Source organism: Odocoileus virginianus, chromosome 33 (genome assembly GCF_023699985.2).
Source record: "Odocoileus virginianus isolate 20LAN1187 ecotype Illinois chromosome 33, Ovbor_1.2, whole genome shotgun sequence".
Lineage (NCBI taxonomy): Eukaryota > Metazoa > Chordata > Mammalia > Artiodactyla > Cervidae > Odocoileus > Odocoileus virginianus.
The window spans coordinates 15,862,149-15,881,528 of NC_069706.1; the positions used below are offsets into that span (position 1 = coordinate 15,862,149).

Here is a 19,380-nt window from a genome sequence, read left to right on the forward strand (position 1 = left end):
GAGTGTAGAACATAAACCTCAAATCTGAACACAATGTGAATTTCTCAACAATCAAATTTTAGAATGCGAAAGAGGAGTCAGCTGCAGCCCAGCAATGAGGAAAGAGCAGTCACTGGGGGGACACAGGGCACCTGATCTAATATGGCCAGCATGCAGATACAAATATCAACTCTTGAGTTTTCCCTCCCTTCTCTCTTAGAAACACTAACCCCTTAATTATATTCCATTACTTTTCATTGTAAATAATGCTTTTCAATTCTGCAAAGTACCATAGGAGGGAGAAATATACCCTGATAGCTCAGTTGGTAAAGAATCCACCTGCAATGCAGGAGACCCCGGTTCGATTCCTGGGTCGGGAATATCCGCTGGAGAAGGGCTAGGCTACCCACTCCAGTATTCTTGGTCTTCCCTTGTGGCTCAGCTGGTAAAGAATCCGCCTGCAATGCGTGAGACCTGGGTTCGATCCCTGGGTTGGGAAGATCCCCTGGAGAAGGGAAAGGCTACCCACCCCAGTATTCTGGCCTGGAGAATTCTATGGACTGTATAGTCCATGGGGTTGCAAAGAGTCAGACACCACTGAGCGACTTTCACTTCACTCACACACAGCAATTATTATAAATCAAAAGCAGTCACTTCAGATTTCTTAAAAGGAATGAAATCTTTCTTCTTCCAAAATAATATGTGAATGTTCCCAAAGAAAAGTGGGTAGTCAAAAAATAAGGGACATATGGAAGCACTAACTAGTGGGAAAGGAAAAGAGTATCAGGGGAAGAAGGGGTTGCATTTTAGAACTACACAAACTTGTCCTGTGGAAAATGTTGACAAGTTTACTAAAAGCATGCTAGGGTAAATGGGAGACAGCATTAAAACACAATTTCAAAAAATAAAAAGGATATAAAAAACTTATCAAAGAAGGCAAGAGCTAAACATAATAACATGAAAATATTTCCGTCAATTTTAGTTATCCAAGCATGTCCAAAATATGGCCGTTTGTTCTGCGTGATGCTGTATACACACCGCCTTGATAGTTAATGAAATATGTTATCATGCAATGAGGAGAGGCTCAAAGGTGGATAAAACAAAGCCCTTACAAGTAAATACTCACCCCTATCAGTGAGTTTTTAGCATTTCCAATTGTAGTCAGAGCACTAAGGTCAAATATAACTACAAATTTTGCATTGTCTACATTGAAAACATGATTCTTAAAAGCCTCATGTTTTATTTCAGAACAGGCATCAGGAAGTTGTAGACTATGTAGCAGATTGTTTAGGGCACAAGTCATTTCTCCCAAAATTAATTTATAGGCAGTCTCTAAAACAGGAATATTCTTCAGACTGAGCACTGCTTGATAAACAGCATGGGCTACAGCAACAACCTTAAAAAGAGAATTCAGGAAAGTAATAATTAAATGGAAAGTATATTACTATCTGCAAAATGATGATACAAATCAGTTTAAGATTGATAAATTCACTGTCTAAAACACCACCAAAGACTTTAATTTTTCAAAAAGAAATTTAGGAAACCTACACAGTATCAGTAAGCTATTCAAAAATCTATACAGCTTTATTATCAAAATAGTATCCTCTAAAAATGACAATGTTAAATTTCTTAAAAGGCCTTCTGTTTTTTAAGCCAGTATCAGAACAAATACAAGCAGCAATTTATAGAGACAGGTTTTCCTACATCTACTTGGAAAGCCTATATTGGCTTTAACTGGGAGTCAAGTTAGGAAGCTAACAATAAAGTTTTATATATAACATATGCATGAAATTTTAATAAAACAAATTTAATAGAAACAAATGATGGAAATCTGAGAAAACTATCATTCATCAAGGTATACAGTATGAAAATCAACAAATATTATGTGAATCATTATAATTTCTAATATGCTAAATCAAATATTTATCATTTTAATTTCATTTATGTACCTACTAAGTAATGAACATGAGTCAAACTTTTCAATGACCTAAGTTATCAAACGCCTGATCAGTGAATCACTTACCTCTTTTTCTTTATGATAACGCAAAAATAGTAGTTTAGATGATGGTATAAATAGCTTTTCTACAAATGATGATGGCAGTTTTGTATTTATCTGTTCAACAATCTAAAAGAATAAAGTAAGAAATGAGCTATCAATTCACAAAAGAAGGTAGAGGAACCTTAAATACATACTCCTAAGGGAGAAAAACCAATATGAAAAGGCTACATATTATATAATTCTGACACTCTGGAAAAGGCAAAACTATGGAGACAGTAAAAGGATCAGTGGTTGCCAGGTAGTAGAGGGGAGAAAATAGGTGGAACAAGAAGGATTTTCAGGGCAATAAAACCCTCCTATGTGATACTACAAAGGTGAACACATGGCATTACACGTTTGTCAAAAATCACAGAATGGACAATATGGAGACTGAACTCCATGGACTTTAGTTCATCATAATGTGTCAGTCTGGCTCATCAGTTGTAATAAAAGTACCACACTAAAAGAAGGTATTAATAATAACAAGAGGGAACTATTGGGGAAATAGGCTGTAGGAGAACTCTGTACATTCTGCTTAACTTTTCTGTTAACCTAAAAACTGCTCTGAAAAGTAATCTATAAAAGAAAAAACTAATATATCTAAGTTATATTTTTAGGCCTTAACATTGTGACATTAAATGTTTAGCTATCTAAATAGGATACATGTAATTACACTTAAGGGTAAATTTTTACATTGGCAAAGGGAAGTACAACTATGGCAGCAATGTTCAGCAGAATGTCATCGAGAATTTGTTCTGAAATAATCCAGCTGGGGATGGAGGAATGGCAAGGAGGAGGCAGAGAGTAGGAGGCCTAGATGAAACCAGATGGGCCATGTGTTTCTAATTACAGAAACCAAGTATTAAGTATGCAAAGATTCATTATACTATTTTTTTAAAAAATATGCTTCAAAATTCCATAATAAAAGGTGAAGAAGGGGAATACTTAGGATTAAGAAAAGAAAAACTATCAAAGAAGCTTTTACATGTTTCAGAAATAAAACATAACAGGGTCTTTCAAATTAAGTATCAAGTACCTCCCCTACACAAAATTTATCAGGAGTGCTAGATAAGTCTCATGTGAAGAATGCTATGTCAACAAAAACAAGAAAAAAGTGAAGCTACACGAAGAAAAAATCTCAAACACTAAAAGTAAACAGATACAAGAGCAAAAGCAAACTAGATTTTAAAAGACTAATGCAAAAAACATTTTAAAAAGCCCCACAGGCAAACAAGGGCTTAATTTCTTCCACATCAATTTATACTTAACAACCTGAATAAACATATTAAAAAGAAACAAAAAAGAATTCACATACCAATGTGAGTAAATTCAAGACTGAGATGATATAATCTGTACCACAAGTCTGGCAATTCTCCAGTTGATCTAATCCATATGTAATAACCATGTCACAATGTATAGTCATGCTAGGATCCAAGCTGCCGAGCAAAACACCAACACACTCATTAGCAGCTGTCAACACAGCCTCAGAAAAAAACACTTGGTTTGCAGCCGTCACACATCGCATTACTCTGTACAGAACCTGCAAATGGGGAAAACAAACAGCTTTTTAAAAAAATTCATATTCTTCCACAGAGTAAGAAAATATTTTCTTTCTAATGCAGTTTCAATGGAAAATTAACTTCCTGCCTTGTCAGCAGTCTAAATATTTCAGTTCTCAATGGCTGAATAATAATAAGGGTATCTCTGGTACAATACACAGAAAGGATCTTGCCTAAGTATCTAAACTTCTACTGTGATAGGAAGTGGAATTTGCCATCCTCTGTTTCCCTTATACCCAATTCCTACCCCCCAACCAAAGTCACTAAATTGCTGAAGTTCAGAATCTTTTTAATAATCATAAAACACACCAGAATTTAGCTCAGTATTAACAATATGGGAATAACCTACCAGGAGAATAACTTTCCATAATCTAGCACTTGGACTTTGAATCAATCTTATAAAACTAAATATCTAAGATAGTTTAGTTTACGAAAGTTCATATACTGACGGTCTCTTTGTAAAGATATTCTCATTTATAACATAAAATACCTATCTAAGTATTATGAAAATCATATCATTTCCAAACAAAAACTCTACTAAACTATAGTAGTCAGTATTAATGTACTAAATTTCTAATAAAAGTAACAGGAAAAAACAGATAAAGAGAAAATTGATATGGAAAAATATTTCTCAAATTTTACTGTAATATTCAACAACTACTACATACAGGTTTTTTTGTTTGTTTGTTTTTTAAACCAACAATAGGTTTAAAAAGGCCTAAAACACCATTTTTGGCAAAGACCTAAAAGACTTTCATTAAAGAGTACATTAATATAGAACTAGTCTGGAAAATGATATGTGCTCCTCCTTTGTTTTATATCTGAGTTAACTGCTTTTATTTCAACACTGACAAAGTCATCAACCACCCTCCTTCTAGACAGTAAAAAAGAAAAAAAACTACTTTGCTCAGTTTTAAAATATTAACATGCTGCTTGTAATTATCTTCAGGAGCTGACATGTCTGCTCAAATACACAATTAACTTACTAAGAATTATATATGTAATTAATACCCTACTTTATCTAGCAATGTGTTCAACAAAAGTAAATGCTAATAAAAGCTAAAATTTTATGCCAACAGTAAAGTTTTAATCATTTAGGTTAGATTTTTTATGACTTTATCACACAAGTTTCTCCCTTCTTGTTCAAGCAGAGGATAATGATAGGGGTTCACTTCTCACATCCATTACACTGAACCACTCACTGGACTATAACACAGTGTAGCTGATGTCTGGGGCTGAAATATGGCAATCTAGCTACCTTTTATAATTGGTCTCAGGCTATTACATATTCTAGATTCTATGTCTTTATATCCTTTGATGTCAAGCTATCAAATTGTTTCAGTCTGTCATGCTTAGAGAAAATTACTTTAAGCCTTATTTGTAAGTGAGAAGTATGTTGAAAAACTTCTTAGTATGTTGAAAAACTAAAAGGAGACACAATAATTTTAAAGCAAAACTTAAAATTATTAAAAAATGACAGAATAAGTTTTTAAAGTTATATATTAAAAATAAGAATAAATGGACCTACAGAGAATCTCCTAAAACTTCAGACATTTAAAAATACAGAGTGGACCTTTTATCATGGGGTGAGGGGAAATGGAGTATAGAATTCCCTATCTTTCTGGCTATTTAAGAAAGTAGTCAGACACATACACACATGCTAAACAAATGAGAGGTTAATAACATATTTCACTAGGTAAAGAGAACCATTTAAAACAAAAAGCGATTATTACTGAATGATACTTAAGACTACTAAAACTTACATCTGTTACATATGCCTCAGTAATTGGAGGACCTCGAATTGGGCTGAAACGTTCCCCAATGCTCCTCACCACAGTACTGAATACCCGGAGAAGCGCTGCCAGCTTTGGTAAGGACACTGATGGAGGAGGAACGTCTTCATCCACGGACTCTCCAGAGGCTACGTGGCTGAGGTCCTGGATGTGAATTCACATTATTCTTATTTAGGAAGGACATTGTTTTAAAAAACAAACAAAAAGCAACTCCCAATTTTCAAATCAGTTAACTTTATAATAGACCTTTACAAATGAAGAGGAATTTTGGCCTATGAGAGAAAAGGAAACATGAATCTAAATATAAAAGTAGACTTTACTTCTCCAATTATTTAAAAAGCAAATAGTAACCTCAATAGATTCTTTGAGGAACTCCAACAGTAAGATGAGCCAATATCATGCACATGAAGAGGAAGGGGGATGGGGGAGTTTAGAGGAGGCTGGTTCAAAAAACTATAAGAACCTAGTCTACAGATTTAAAAGTCAGTTGAGGAAATTAGATATACTCAAAGGAAAAGATTAGCAAAAAATGGAGTATTAGAACCATTATACCTACATATAATTAAGCACCAAAATAACTGAAGAAAACTAGATCTCTAGGGATAGCAAAGGGAAGTCTCTACAAAAAAGAATGGGTGGCTTATGAGAAGCAGATCAGCTTTAAAGCTGTGCTAGGAAGCAAGACATCCTAGGTGTGGGGGTAAAGTAACATATGGAAGCAACATATTCTCTCATTTTTCTCTGAAAGGGAGAAAACATATTGGTACAGTTACAAGTAGTGAGTTAACCATTTGCCAGAAAGAGCAAAGGTATAAAGAAAAGATGAAGCTAAATCTTTATGGAAGCCTTGACCACCAAATAAGAACCATGGTAATGACTAACTGAGCAAGAAAGAAACACTAAAAGATAGATTCAAAGACGGCAGGTTTAAATCGTGACAGTAGCCAGGAAATCCGAGAACCAGTAATGGACACTTGATTTAAAAGTGTCATGCTCAACAGGTGACTGAAACCAAGCTCTGTCCTCTGAAGCACAAGCCAAGACTGCCGACACAAGTAAGAGGAAAGCCTTTTTCATCATCAATTCACAATATCAATTAATCTTTTTTGTAATAAAAACTAAGAGTAAACTATAACTGAAGAAAATGTTTTTGGAAAACTACCACCACCAAAATTATTTCAAGCTTTGGGAAATTAGGCCTGCAATGTCCTTCCAGTAATTCTGCTGGCAACCTAAAAGCATCTGAAAAACAATTTAAAAACTGCACTGGTCTCATAATTTTTGCTTAAATGTCTGGTGATCAGAATTATTTTAAAATAAATCTAGCACTGCTTTAGATTTTTGTTTTTGCTTTTTTTCTTAACTGAAATTTTAGGAAATAACTGTTTTTTATATACTCACCTCAGCATATGCCTCCATGTCCTCCAGAAACTGACCAAGAAGAGTGGTAGAAAATGCAAGGTCAGCTACCCAGAATGGTTCCAAACTCTGCAACCACCCTAGGAAGCACATTAGAAATTTTGAAAGAGTAGGAAAAAAAATCTAGGTCTAAATTAAAAAATATTTAGTAAGAGACTTTTAAAAGGCTTTCAAGTTGCTCACTTTTGAAACAAGCTCTGTATCATAAAATTAGTATTATGAACTGTTTTTGGTTTGTTTTTTGCTGTGCCGCAAGGCTTGTGGGGTCTTAGCTCCCACATCAAGGATCAAACCACTCTCCCATCCCCCTTTGCCCCATGGAAGTGCAGAGTTCTAGTCACTGGACTACCAGAAAATCCCCATGAACTATTAAATATACTAATGATTAACAGCTACCTCTTTTAATGCTGCAGAAATAAAAATTCTATAGAAATTAAAATCTAATCTGTCCTTTTTTTTTTTTTAAAGTAGATTTAATATCCATACTGTCACTACACAGATGGCTGAGACTATACTGTCCCAATCTAAGACCTCACTGGTTTTCTCCAGGGCCACACCTGGCCACTGAAAGTGTACCTTCTTCTCCAGGGGAGAAATGGGACCACTTGCCACTGGAACTGAGAGAACTATTCTCACCTTTGTATCTTAACTTCAGAACTTTATTGTACCAAACAAGCTATGAAAAACTACAGCACCTGGGACAAGTTCAAGTGAGTCCTACTAGTCATTCATTTAACTTGAAAAAGAAAGTGGCTTTTCCCCACAATTTATGACAATCATCCAAATGAATCCATTTGTTTGACTGCTTAATCACTAGAAAAACAAAAAAAAATCATAAATATCCAGGATGTTCCTTCCATTCTTCCCTTCAGAATACTGCCACTATGGCATCCCTTCCAACCAACACATGCAACAAATGACTTGAGACAAGTCATAGGTACAACACTACAACCTGCATTTACTCTCCCTACTTATTACAAAAGTACACATTTTTCCTTTCAAAAAATATAGGTAGCTAACAAGTAATCTTCACCAAAATATTCTCTGAAGTAATTATTTTTCTTCTATTATCAAAAAACTAGTATTAACAGCTGGTCTTTGAGGAGCCAACACGCCTTCCCACATTTAAGTGACTGATATATCCTGAATGACTCACCAGACACCTGTTGTGTAAGTGAAGGTTTCTGAGTATGATCTATATGCCATCCAACTAATATATCAACTGTATCCTGAATGGAGACAAAGAAAAGGGGACGAATCATTTTAAGGTCTTATTGCCATTTCACCTGTGGACCACATAAGAGTAAGAGATTCTAGAACATCTTATGTCCTACCTACCTGACATCATACTAACTTAAAATAGGGGTGGGAGGGACAGGGCAGGAGAATAATGGGCCTTTCTTCATGACATTGACGAAATATTTAAGTATCTTAAGGCACAAGTGTTGGCAAGTACAGATGGTATTTTTTATAAAATTGCATTACTATATCATTCAATCCTGGCCCTTAAAACTGATTATACTCAAAGGAGCAGAAACTTTGTTTTCTATCTAATTTCTCAAGTCCTCACACACGCAGCCAATCCCTCACTCCATCATCTGAAAAGAAGGGGTCAGGGAACTCACCCTAAAATTGGTGCTGAAAATATGAGGGTAACATCGAGCTACCAAAAGAATGCACTTAACACACTTGCAAAGTAATTCTGGTGTATCCACATTTTCAAGAATGGACTGCAGGCTGGTCATTACAAGCTGAAAAATAAAAGTTACAAACCATGAACATTTAATAAAATAGGGAGAAAACAAGCAAATTAGGTTTATTATTTAATAGTGACATAGCCAAAATTGACTATGACATCAGAGAAAATAAACTCTGTAGTTTTAGTTTCCAAAAAATTTGAAAACATTTCAATCCACTAAGATATTAAAGGCTGAAAACAAATACTTATTTTTCCCTTCTTTAATGTCTGTTAACATATTTCTAAGTAATGTGTTTACTCTGTTCCTAAGTGCTCTCTTCAATATTATGGGTGTGATTAAAATTTCAAGAACAAAAACTACAATGTATGATTTTAAAATTCAAAAGACAGAGCAAATATTGTACAGTTTATACTTTAAGATATAAACACTCGCTTCAAACTGGAATGACTTAGAGAAGATTAGCACGGCTCTAACACAAGAATGACATATCATGTTACCACTGTACATGTGTGTGTGTTATATATATATATATATATATATATATATATATATATAAAATAACCATATGGCATGCTACTTATAGAATATTTTGCAGCTGAATTTTTTGTTAAAACCCATTTTTCCCCCAAACGAAGGTTCTTCTCTACAAAAGAATGATGTTATAAATATAGAAAAAGTGCTAGAATGAGAAAACCACCATTTTGCAACAGCTAGTACTATAATCTACACAATGTACAGCATATGAATGAATGCTAAAATTGAGTGAAATATTATGAAAAACAGAATATTCAGAAGGTCTCATGGCATTATGTACAGATTACTGACTAATTACAAAGGGAGAAAAAGAAGCCTTCACAATGGAAAAATCTGATTGGTCTTCACCTTAACTAAGCAATGAAACTCTTCACCTAAGAGGTATGTGAACCTGAAGTTATGTACCTGGTAGCATGACACAAAGCTAAGTATGAACCCATGAAGTATTCATGACCAAACTGTTTGAACTGAATCTAACCAGGAAGGAATAATCAGACAAGCCCAAGACATAGAACATTCTACAAAAGAAGGGGAACAAAAAAAGTGCAGCAAATTGTTACACTTAAGAAAGATTAAAGAGGCACATCATCATCTTCAAGAGATTAAAGATTCGCCAAAAACATGAATCTTGATGGAATCCGGAGTAAGACAAAAACTATAAAAGACATCTCAGTGGCAACAGTGCGATTTGAACATGGATTTTATTATGTGACAGAACTAATTTTCTTAGGTATGATTATAATATTGTTATATAGAATATTAGCTTTAATCTCTGGAGATGTATATGTATGCTCAAGTATCACAGGGTAAACCATCATGATGTAATTTACTTTCAAAGGTTCCATAAAAAATCATGTCTGTGTGTGCATGTGTGTAAAAACAAAACTGGAGCAAAATATTAATAAGTGACAAATCTAGGTAAAAGATATATGGGTGTTATACACAAAAATAAACTCAAAATGGATTAAAGATCTAAATGTAAGACCAGAAACTATCAAACTCCTAGAGGAGAACATAGGGAAAACACTCTCCGACATAAATCACAGCAGGATCCTCTATGACCCACATCCCAGAATTTCAGAAATAAAAGCAAAAATAAACAAATGGGACCTAATGAAACTTAAAAGCTTTTGCACAACAAAGGAAACTATAAGCAAGGTGAAAAGATAGCCCTCAGATTGGGAGAAAATAATAGCAAACGAAGCAACAGACAAAGGATTAATCTCAAAAATATACAAGCAACTCCTCCAGCTCAACTCCAGAAAAATAAATGACCCAATCAAAAAATGGGCCAAAGAACTCAACAGACATTTCTCCAAGGAAGACATACAGATGGCTAACAAACACATGAAAAGATGCTCAACATCACTCATTATCAGAGAAATGCAAATCAAAACCACAATGAGGTACCATTATACACCAGTCAGGATGGCCGCTATCCAAAAGTCTACAAGCAATAAATGCTGGAGAGGGTGTGGAGAAAAGGGAACCCTCTTATACTGTTGGTGGGAATGCAAATTAGTACAGCCACTATGGAAAACAGTGTGGAGATTTCTTAAAAAGCTGGAGATAGAACTGCCGTATGACCCAGCAATCCCACTTCTGGGCATACACACCAAGGAAACCAGATCTGAAAGAGCCACATGCACCCCAATGTTCATCGCAGCACTGTTTATAATAGCCAGGACATGGAAGCAACCCAGATGCCCATCAGCAGACGAATGGATGAGGAAGCTGTGGTACATATACACCATGGAATATTACTCAGCCATTAAAAAGAATTCATTTGAATCAGTTCTAATGAGATGGATGAAACTGGAGCCCATTATACAGAGCGAAGTAAGCCAGAAAGATAAAGACCATTACAGTATACTAACACATATATATGGACTTTAGAAAGATGGTAACGATAACCCTATATGCAAAACAGAAAAAGAGACTGAGATGTATGGAACAGACTTGTGGACTCTGGGAGAAGGCGAGGGTGGGATGTTTCAGGAGAACAGCATTGAAACATGTATATTATCTAGGGTGAAACGGATAACCAGCTCAGGTTGGGTACATGAGACAAGTGCTCGGGCCTGGTGCACTGGGAAGACCCAGAGGGATCGGGTGGAGAGGGAGGTGGGAGGGGGGACTGGGATGGGGAGTACATGTAAATCCATGGCTAATTCATATCAATGTATAACAAAAACTACTGTAATGATGTAAAGTAATTAGCCTCCAACTAATAAAAATAAAAAATAAAAAATAAAAAAAAAAAAAAAGATATATGGGTGTTTACTGTACTAGCCAATCTGTTTTCCTGCGGATTTAAAATTTTTCAAAATAAATAACTGGGGGAACATCCACAATATAAACTGCACGCAGAATAAGGCAAATTTGGTGTTATGCTGTTTAGTTACAAATAATTTTCTAAATCTTTCCCCAAATTCTTTTCATAACCTCTACAATGAAGGGAAAATAAAAATTTTAAGACAGAATAGATTTCTCACTTTTTTTTAATAATTGGCCAAAATAAAACATAAAATCAACTTTTTAGGAAAAGTAAAAATAAAGATATCAAATATTCCAAAACCATCAAATTCTAAATTTCTAAACAACAAAAATTTAATTACTTATAACTGGGCTCAAAATTAAATTGGGAATCATCTTTTAATAATTCAGATATGCAATTATTTTATATAACTTGGAATAATAATTTTTAACATTATCAAACCTAAAAAAAAACCCAAAGTAAGTTGTGATGCTTAATTTTTATCTCCCTCAAAAAATGTGAAGCCCCCTTTGACCTGGCTTTCCTCATGCAGCTCCAGTGTCCAAATCTGTAAATGATTCTAGTACTAGGCAAATTCAAAAGAAAGTTTCTAAAGAGTGAAGACATAAAATTTTAAGTAACTTATTTTAAATCTACCTATATGTGTATACCTATAAAGTGTATTCTTTATATTCTTTACTCAAATTCAGAAAGAGGAATTTTATTTACATTACATGTACCATCAGTAGATAACCCCTACCCTAAGATTCCTTTCTTCAAGCATTCCACCAAAGACGTGTTAAAGACAACGTTCTTACCAAGCACATCATCACTCCCCCATCCTCCATATTCTTACCTGCATTACAGATGAAAAGGCTTTCTTTTCTCCTACAGTCTCTAGTGCTTTGTAGGTGGCACATAAGTAGAGGAGTTTAACTTCATCTTTTGCAGATGAGCTAAATTTGCTAAAAATCCATTTGAAGATCTTCTCAGCCTCATAGCTCAGAGATGCACAAAGAAGGCCAAGACAACAAGCTCCCTCCTGTCTCAACTCCTGAAGCAATTTGCTACTGTGTTTATTTTAATGCAAACAAAACAAAACAAACAAATACACAAGAGGCTTAAGCTTTCACAGATGACAAGAATAACATATCTCACAACAGAATGTCTTAAATGATTTAATTTTTATTCAGACTACACAAAAGGTTTAAGTTTTATCCATTCTAAGTATTCTATCTTCTCTCTCCTGTAGTGCCCAAAGTACCTTTGTTAAAACTTTAAATTTTCTTTTATTTTAGAATCGATTATTTACAAATAGTAAAGAAAGGTTTAAATATACTAAAATTCAGACTTCGAATTTCATCTCAAACTATACTAACTGATTCATAGAAAAAAGGTAGCAACAAGTGATCAGACAAAATGAAGTCGCTCAGTCATGTCCAACTCTTTGCAACCCTGTGGACTGTAGCTTGCCAGGCTCCTCCATCCATGGGATCTTCTAGGAAAGAATACCGGAGTGGGTTGCCATTTCCTTCTCCAGGGGATCTTCCCAACCCAGGGATCAGATAAAATTACTATACAAATAATTATATACCTTGTAATAGTTAGTATCTGAGGACTATAAAATAGGGAACAGTAATAGTTAAATATAATAAACTTAGAAGATTAACACTGATTTAAGTTTACAAAATAAAACCATCAAAAAGCAGTAAGATTCATGACGCACTGAGATGAGTTTTCGATGCTTTCCAACACTGCAATTCTTTGGGAATCACCATATGAAGAAATGACTGCAGACCTCTGGGGAACCCCAGCAGCCCTGGAGACTAGATGGCTTGAATCCACTGTTGCCCAAAGGACACGCCCTTTCACCTCTACTCTCTAAGCAGTTTCAAAATGCTCTAGTTTACAGAAGTTAATTGGATTCATTCCCGCTTCCATTCAGAGTTTATGTCATTCTACAAGTCAGTGCTCAATTATTTAGTCATGTTGACAAATTAAAAAAAAAAAGGCTCTCCCTTTCAAGTGGGTTCCGTGTGTGTGTGCGCGCGCATGCGTGCGTGCACGCGCGGGCTCATTTGCTAAGTCCAGTCTCTGCACCCCCACAGACTATAACCCACCTGGATTCTATTTCAGTGGTAATTAAGGTTTAAATACTTTAACACAAGAAAAGATGGCAAGAGAACCTAGTGAAACATTAAGTATGTTATAAATGAAGTCAGTAAGTTTATCTTCCTGTCTACTTTTTAAATTTCTCTTAACTACTTACCTCTCATTAAGCACATCATGTACAGCAGCCAAGATATTATCCAATTGCTTAACTAGCACCTTAAAAAAATTAATAAAAACTTCAGATTTCTATACTTTTAAGAATAACAATTACGTACTTTTTCTTACTTCTGGTTCCCTCCAAATTGTAACCGGACCACACCTTACTTTTCTTATTATTCCCAGGTCCCAATTATATCAGGAGGGTCATAAGTTTCCTTTCAGATTCTGAAAGAAACTTACCCATAGGAAATATACAGTCATGATCATCAATGGGGGAAAAACAAACAACTCTTTTATTTACTCTGAAATGCATTTTTAAAACAACAGGTGGACTGATGGATAGAAGAAGAGGCAGAGACATATATGATAAAGTCATAAAGTGTTAAAAGTGTTCATGACAGAATTTAGATGCTATGATATTCACTGTAAAAGTCTTTCAATTTACTGTGTATCTGAAATTTTTCATAATAAAATCAGGCAGGGGGACTTGGAGGAAACAAGCTTTGAACCAAATGTCATCTGACTCACTGTACCATTTTCATCGCCTTCTCCTGTTCTGTGTCATGCTCTTAATAGTAGGAGACTCAGCTGTAGGGCAGAGAAACTTGTAACTGCTCCTGTACTTCATTCCTTTTTTCTGGCCAGGCCAAGTAGCTTGCAGAATCTCAGTTCCCTAACCAGGGACTAAACCCAGGTCAAGGCAATGAAAGCCCAGAATCCTAACCATCAGGCCACCGGGGAACTCCCTCTTGTACTTAATTTTTTTTTTTCCTCCTGTACTTTAAAGAGTTTTTCCATTTATTTAGCCCTGGCCACCAGACCAAACTTACCCATGAGCAAATTATGTACCTCGTACTCCAGTTTCACTTATGAAAACGGAGAGATATTCTGTCCCAGAACACAGGATAAAAAAGTTCCAAGGACAACAGAATAAATATGTAAAAGGTCAAAAGTACTTTATCACAGAAGGAACCAACACAGATCCAACATTTGTGGCTAAATTACACACTAAGGGCATTAAGTTCAAGATGATCATAATATAGGCCAAATAATCTGAAATTTACTATTAATTTTCCTTAGAAGAGAACCTTTTCCCTTCTTAAACTACTTCAGATAACGTTATCTAGTGTACTATGGATATGCAAAACTGATCAATATTTCCAAACATACTACACTGACCAGCTTATTTTCTGGTTGCTGAATAAATTCTTTCAACTGCTTTACAGTAGCCAGTCTTCGGTCTCTGTCGTCTTCCCGGGTGATCCTCCGAAGAAGATTCGACAGTCGAGACTCATCAGAATAAGACATCGATCGCTCTGTGAACATAAACAATGAGGATGAATCAGCACAGAAACTTAATAGCCCAAATATTTTAAAGTATATTAATAATCACAGTCCACCAGACAATTAAAGCTCAATGAATGCAAGTCCTGTAACATTTTTGTTAATAATTATTTATTTTTGGCTGTGCTGGGTCTTTGCTGCCACAGGGGCTTTTTCTCTAGTTTTGGAGGGCAGAGGTGACTCGAGCTGTGGTGTGCGGGCTTCTCATTACAGGGGCCTCTCGGCGGAGCTTGGGCTCTAGGGGCTCTAGGGGTGCAAGTTTCGGTCGCTTCAGCACGTGGACTCCTGGGCTCTAGAGCACAGGCTCCGCAGTTGTGGCACAAGGGCTTAGCCACTCCGCAGCACATGGAATCTTCCCAGACCAAGGATCAAATCCATGTCTCCTGCATTGGCTGGTGGATTCTCTACCAATGAGCCACCAGGGAAGCCCAGCCATAACACTTCTGTTCATCACTGTAAACCCAGCCCCAGCAGACTGCCAGGCACACAGCAGACCCTCAAAAACATAAACCTACACAGATACCTCATTCCAGAGAACCAACTGACAGAGAAAAAAGAAAGGCTTAAAAATTATTCTCTTCAGATCTGTTCCGAACTGTCTTCAACACCCAGGTAAAGAGCACAGGTAAGAAACTTCAACAGGTTTAGAGATAAAGTCACCATCAGGCAAAAAGAGGTTACATGCTTCTCTTTCTCACCTAGGTCTCCCACTGGAGGGGAGCCTCTTGTTACATCATCAGTATTCAAGAACAATGTTTTGGTGAACTGCAGTCACACATTCAGTTCAACAAATGTCTAATTACCACCTACCATGTGCAAGGCATGCCGCCACAAGGAAAGTGGCAAATCAAAACTTTTCTTCCCTTGTTTAATGACAAGAACAAGCAGGAATGCTCAAACAATGCTGAACACTACTAACCAAGATGGCTTTAAATAAAGTGTTAAATTTTTCTTTTTAAATTTTCAACTGTGCAATTCATCATAACTAATGAATGGACATTAACACAAACCACATTAAACGGTCTGACAGTTCCATTTCTAAGGAATGAAAGGAAAAGTGATAATAAAAGAAATTATAACATCTGAGAGAAAGAATAAGATTTTTTAAAAAGCCTTAACCTACAGAGTCAGCAAGGATGACTGATAAAAATGTCTGTAGGTTACCAGTCAAGAAATCTAGGCTGTATTTACAATGCTGCCACTAGCAAACTGTGCAACTCTGAGCCTGTGAAGGGGAGCTAGACTAAACTAGCTTTAGAGTCATCTCCTAACTCTGCCAGACCTAACTCTTAAGACTGCAAAGACTTTTAAGAGATGTTTCAGCCTATGACTTAGTCATTCCACTTTAGAAAAATTTATCTAAAAGATAAAAAAAAAAAAAAAGATTAAAAAAAAAGCTAAAAAAAAAAAAAGCTTTTTAAAGCTGCATGCAAAATAAAAAAAGCTCTAATCAAAAATGTTCACCAAGATACACAACACACACACACACACACACACACACACACACTCCTCACTGGGAAAAAATGGTTATAAAGTAAAGGTCCAAACAGTAATTATATCCAACAAAGTGTATAAATCAGAAATCTTGACTTCTTAATAAGCTTCACCAATAAATGAACTTCTCTTTCAGGAAAAAACCCATTACCTCTAATCCTATAAACATTCAAGATACTTTACGCATTCAGTGAGGCTTGTGTTATTAAAGCAAGAAGCACTAACTGTGTGTTTAACTTTAGAAAAGGGCCCAGTCCCGTTACTAGAGTTAAACAGAACTCTAGAACTCTAGGGGCCTACCCTCACCCTAGAGTTGAAGGTTGCTGCAGAAGAGCCTATTATACACTATATGTTTAATATCTACTGTAACCAAGAAAATCCTTTCTTAAAAATCTTATCCAGTCTCCTTATTTCAAGAGAATTCTTTTCAAGAGTATTAAAAACCTTTCTGGTAGAAATTTATGTTAGGGAACAGCTGAGAAGTAAAAGAATGCAAACAATTATCACCGACACATGTTTCTCAACTCAGTAAGCTGACCAAGTCACAGATGCACAAGGCACTGGTATGAAACGAGGCATTTAGGAGATGTCTCAGTAGAGGCATGTGCGTTGGTCCCAGGTCACCCAGTCTTACCCTGTGATTTCCTCATGTCTTTGATGGCTAACGCACGACTGCCATGCTGAATACTGGTAAACTCAGGGCTGGTCACATTGTTAACCCTCAGCTCTTGCCCCAACGACTTCCGACCATAAGTATTTTCCCCAGATCCTCCATTGACACTGTAGCCACCTAAAAACAGCAACATTTACATTATTTCAATGGGTTCTTTGTTTCACTCTATCAATTCCTGATAGTTCAGGTCCTTCTGACTCAATCTGCAGCTCAACCAGCCTTTGCTTCTACTCTATCCCTGTGATGCATGCCTTGATTTCATTTTGTTATCTTCAGTGGAAGATCAGATTTTGCACTATAAAACTTTTTAGAAGTCCAGAGGAGAGACAGTAGTCAGGAAAGACGTTAGCCTCAGTGATAATACTATATTTTGGGGGGAAGAAAACTGCACTTATATATTTTACTGCATGTGTAAAAAGTATATTTAAATTTACAATTAAGGGGTAAACTTTCAAAAAAAGTTTCAAGAACAGCACTGTGTTTAATAATTATATTTTAAACATACTAGAAGAAGGGGAGAGAGGGAAAGAAAGGGAAGGAGGAGGAAAAGGAGAAGTAGGCAGGTTAAAAAACACACATACACACAAAAGTATGCCTCTGGCAATAAGGAAATATATAGTATATACCCTTTTCGTCATTCTGTATGTCAGCATGGATTCTGGTATCATCATGCCTTTGCCGAGACACCACAGCTGAATTTGAAGGTTGCAGTCCATAAGAGGAAGACCCACCCCTATCTCTGGATGAAGAGTATTTTAAATTATCTGGGTCGGCTGATGCACTATCAGTTCTGCAAAAGAGAGAAGGGTATAAAGTTACAACTTTAAAAAAACATTTTGATAACCCAAACCGTAAATCTTTCTTCTATACAAGCCTCTATCTTCTCATTGCTATTATACAAAAGCACTCCAACATCTAATAAGAAGTCTTTCAACCATGAAGAGATTGTCAATGAGTGAAACACCAGCTTTTCAGTCTCTTCTACTATCTAAAGATTCATTCAGAAATATGAATAACTTTCAGGAATAGGGTGGCCAACTCAACACCTAAACTGGTTTTAGCACTGAAATCTCCATGTCCTATGAACTCCCTTAGTCCCAGGCAAACTGAGGTAGCTGGTCACCACGGTCCAGGGTTCTTTTCACATGACTTGATAAAAGGAATAGTTGTTTCTAAATTGCCTTCTCTCATAAGAAGGTTAACCAGTGGAAAATCAGTCTTCTCAGTCAAAAAATAAAAAACACTGGCAACATATCAGGCAGGAGCAAAGTGTTACCAAATTATTTTTAAACTACTGCCTAACGGTAATGTGGCACTCTGTCTCTCTCACCTAAATTCATAGCTTAACTATTTGGTGAGAAAATAGATTATAGAATGAAATTAGAAAGCATGCTCAGTAGGGTATTAGGAAAGAACACAGTTGAAAAATAAGATTATGGTAATACTGAGGACTTCATTATTAATAGATATTCTTTATACAAGCAATATCTATTAATAGTAAAGACTGAGTCAATTAAAAAAATAATATCTATTGAAATTATAAAAAGTAAGGAAAATAAAAGCAAGGCATCCAAGAATCCAATAAAGCTGAAGGTTGCAGCCCATAATCTATTTAAAATTCAAATGCTACCTAGAATAATCCCAGATATTTGGATATTAATAAACAAATGGCACAGTCCCAAGGTAAAATCAGTATGCTTATCTAAGGATCATCTCTATGCCCCATTGGCCCTATCAGTAAAATAGGAAGCTAAACTCTGTAACTTCTCATGAACCTTATTCTTTCTTCAATCAACTATCAAGAAATAAGGTATCAAGATATATAAGACAACACTAACTACTCTATGGTAACACATAAAAAGTATGAAGAAAAATGCTCCTCTAATATTGCTATTTCTTCAGAGAGGAACGACATTTTTGGGAGGCGGGGGGGGGGGGGGGGGGATCATTCTTATGATACTTACTAAAACACCTTCTGCATCATAATTTTTTGGTGACATTATCTGGGGACATTAAGGACACTGGCAAGAGCAGAAACTTAGCTGTTTCTCAATCCCGTTCCCCTCCCCATGTATAAAAAAGGACACAGTGTCTGTGTATTTTATTTAGAGTTTATCATCCTTTCCTTGTCCCCACCCACAACAATACTAAATATGAAAAAGTTGCATAGGCTCAGACATCCTGATCTGAACCTACTGCAACCGTTGTTAATACAGAATGTAGACAAATAGGTTTAATTAAACTTGGACACCTCCATGGCACACAAGTCTAAATTATTCCTAAAGGCTCTGAATCTGAAACTTAATAAAAATTCATAAC

The 19,380-nt window shown here is 35.8% G+C and overlaps 1 protein-coding gene across 2 annotated transcripts in view; it reads right to left on the bottom strand.

The window, feature by feature from the left end:
• The window catches only part of SMG1 (SMG1 nonsense mediated mRNA decay associated PI3K related kinase), a 99,152-nt gene that overhangs the window by 52,133 nt on the left and 27,639 nt on the right, over positions 1-19,380 (bottom strand). For both annotated transcript variants that reach the window (XM_020879054.2, XM_020879055.2), the window contains 12 exons: positions 17,688-17,851; positions 17,023-17,178; positions 14,730-14,866; positions 13,549-13,607; positions 12,136-12,349; positions 8,414-8,539; positions 7,945-8,017; positions 6,771-6,868; positions 5,340-5,513; positions 3,333-3,557; positions 2,003-2,104; positions 1,106-1,375 (listed from right to left, as the gene is read on the bottom strand). In XM_020879054.2, the coding sequence (XP_020734713.1) occupies positions 1,106-1,375; positions 2,003-2,104; positions 3,333-3,557; positions 5,340-5,513; positions 6,771-6,868; positions 7,945-8,017; positions 8,414-8,539; positions 12,136-12,349; positions 13,549-13,607; positions 14,730-14,866; positions 17,023-17,178; positions 17,688-17,851 (1,798 nt within the window). The remainder of the gene's footprint in view (positions 1-1,105; positions 1,376-2,002; positions 2,105-3,332; positions 3,558-5,339; positions 5,514-6,770; positions 6,869-7,944; positions 8,018-8,413; positions 8,540-12,135; positions 12,350-13,548; positions 13,608-14,729; positions 14,867-17,022; positions 17,179-17,687; positions 17,852-19,380) is intronic.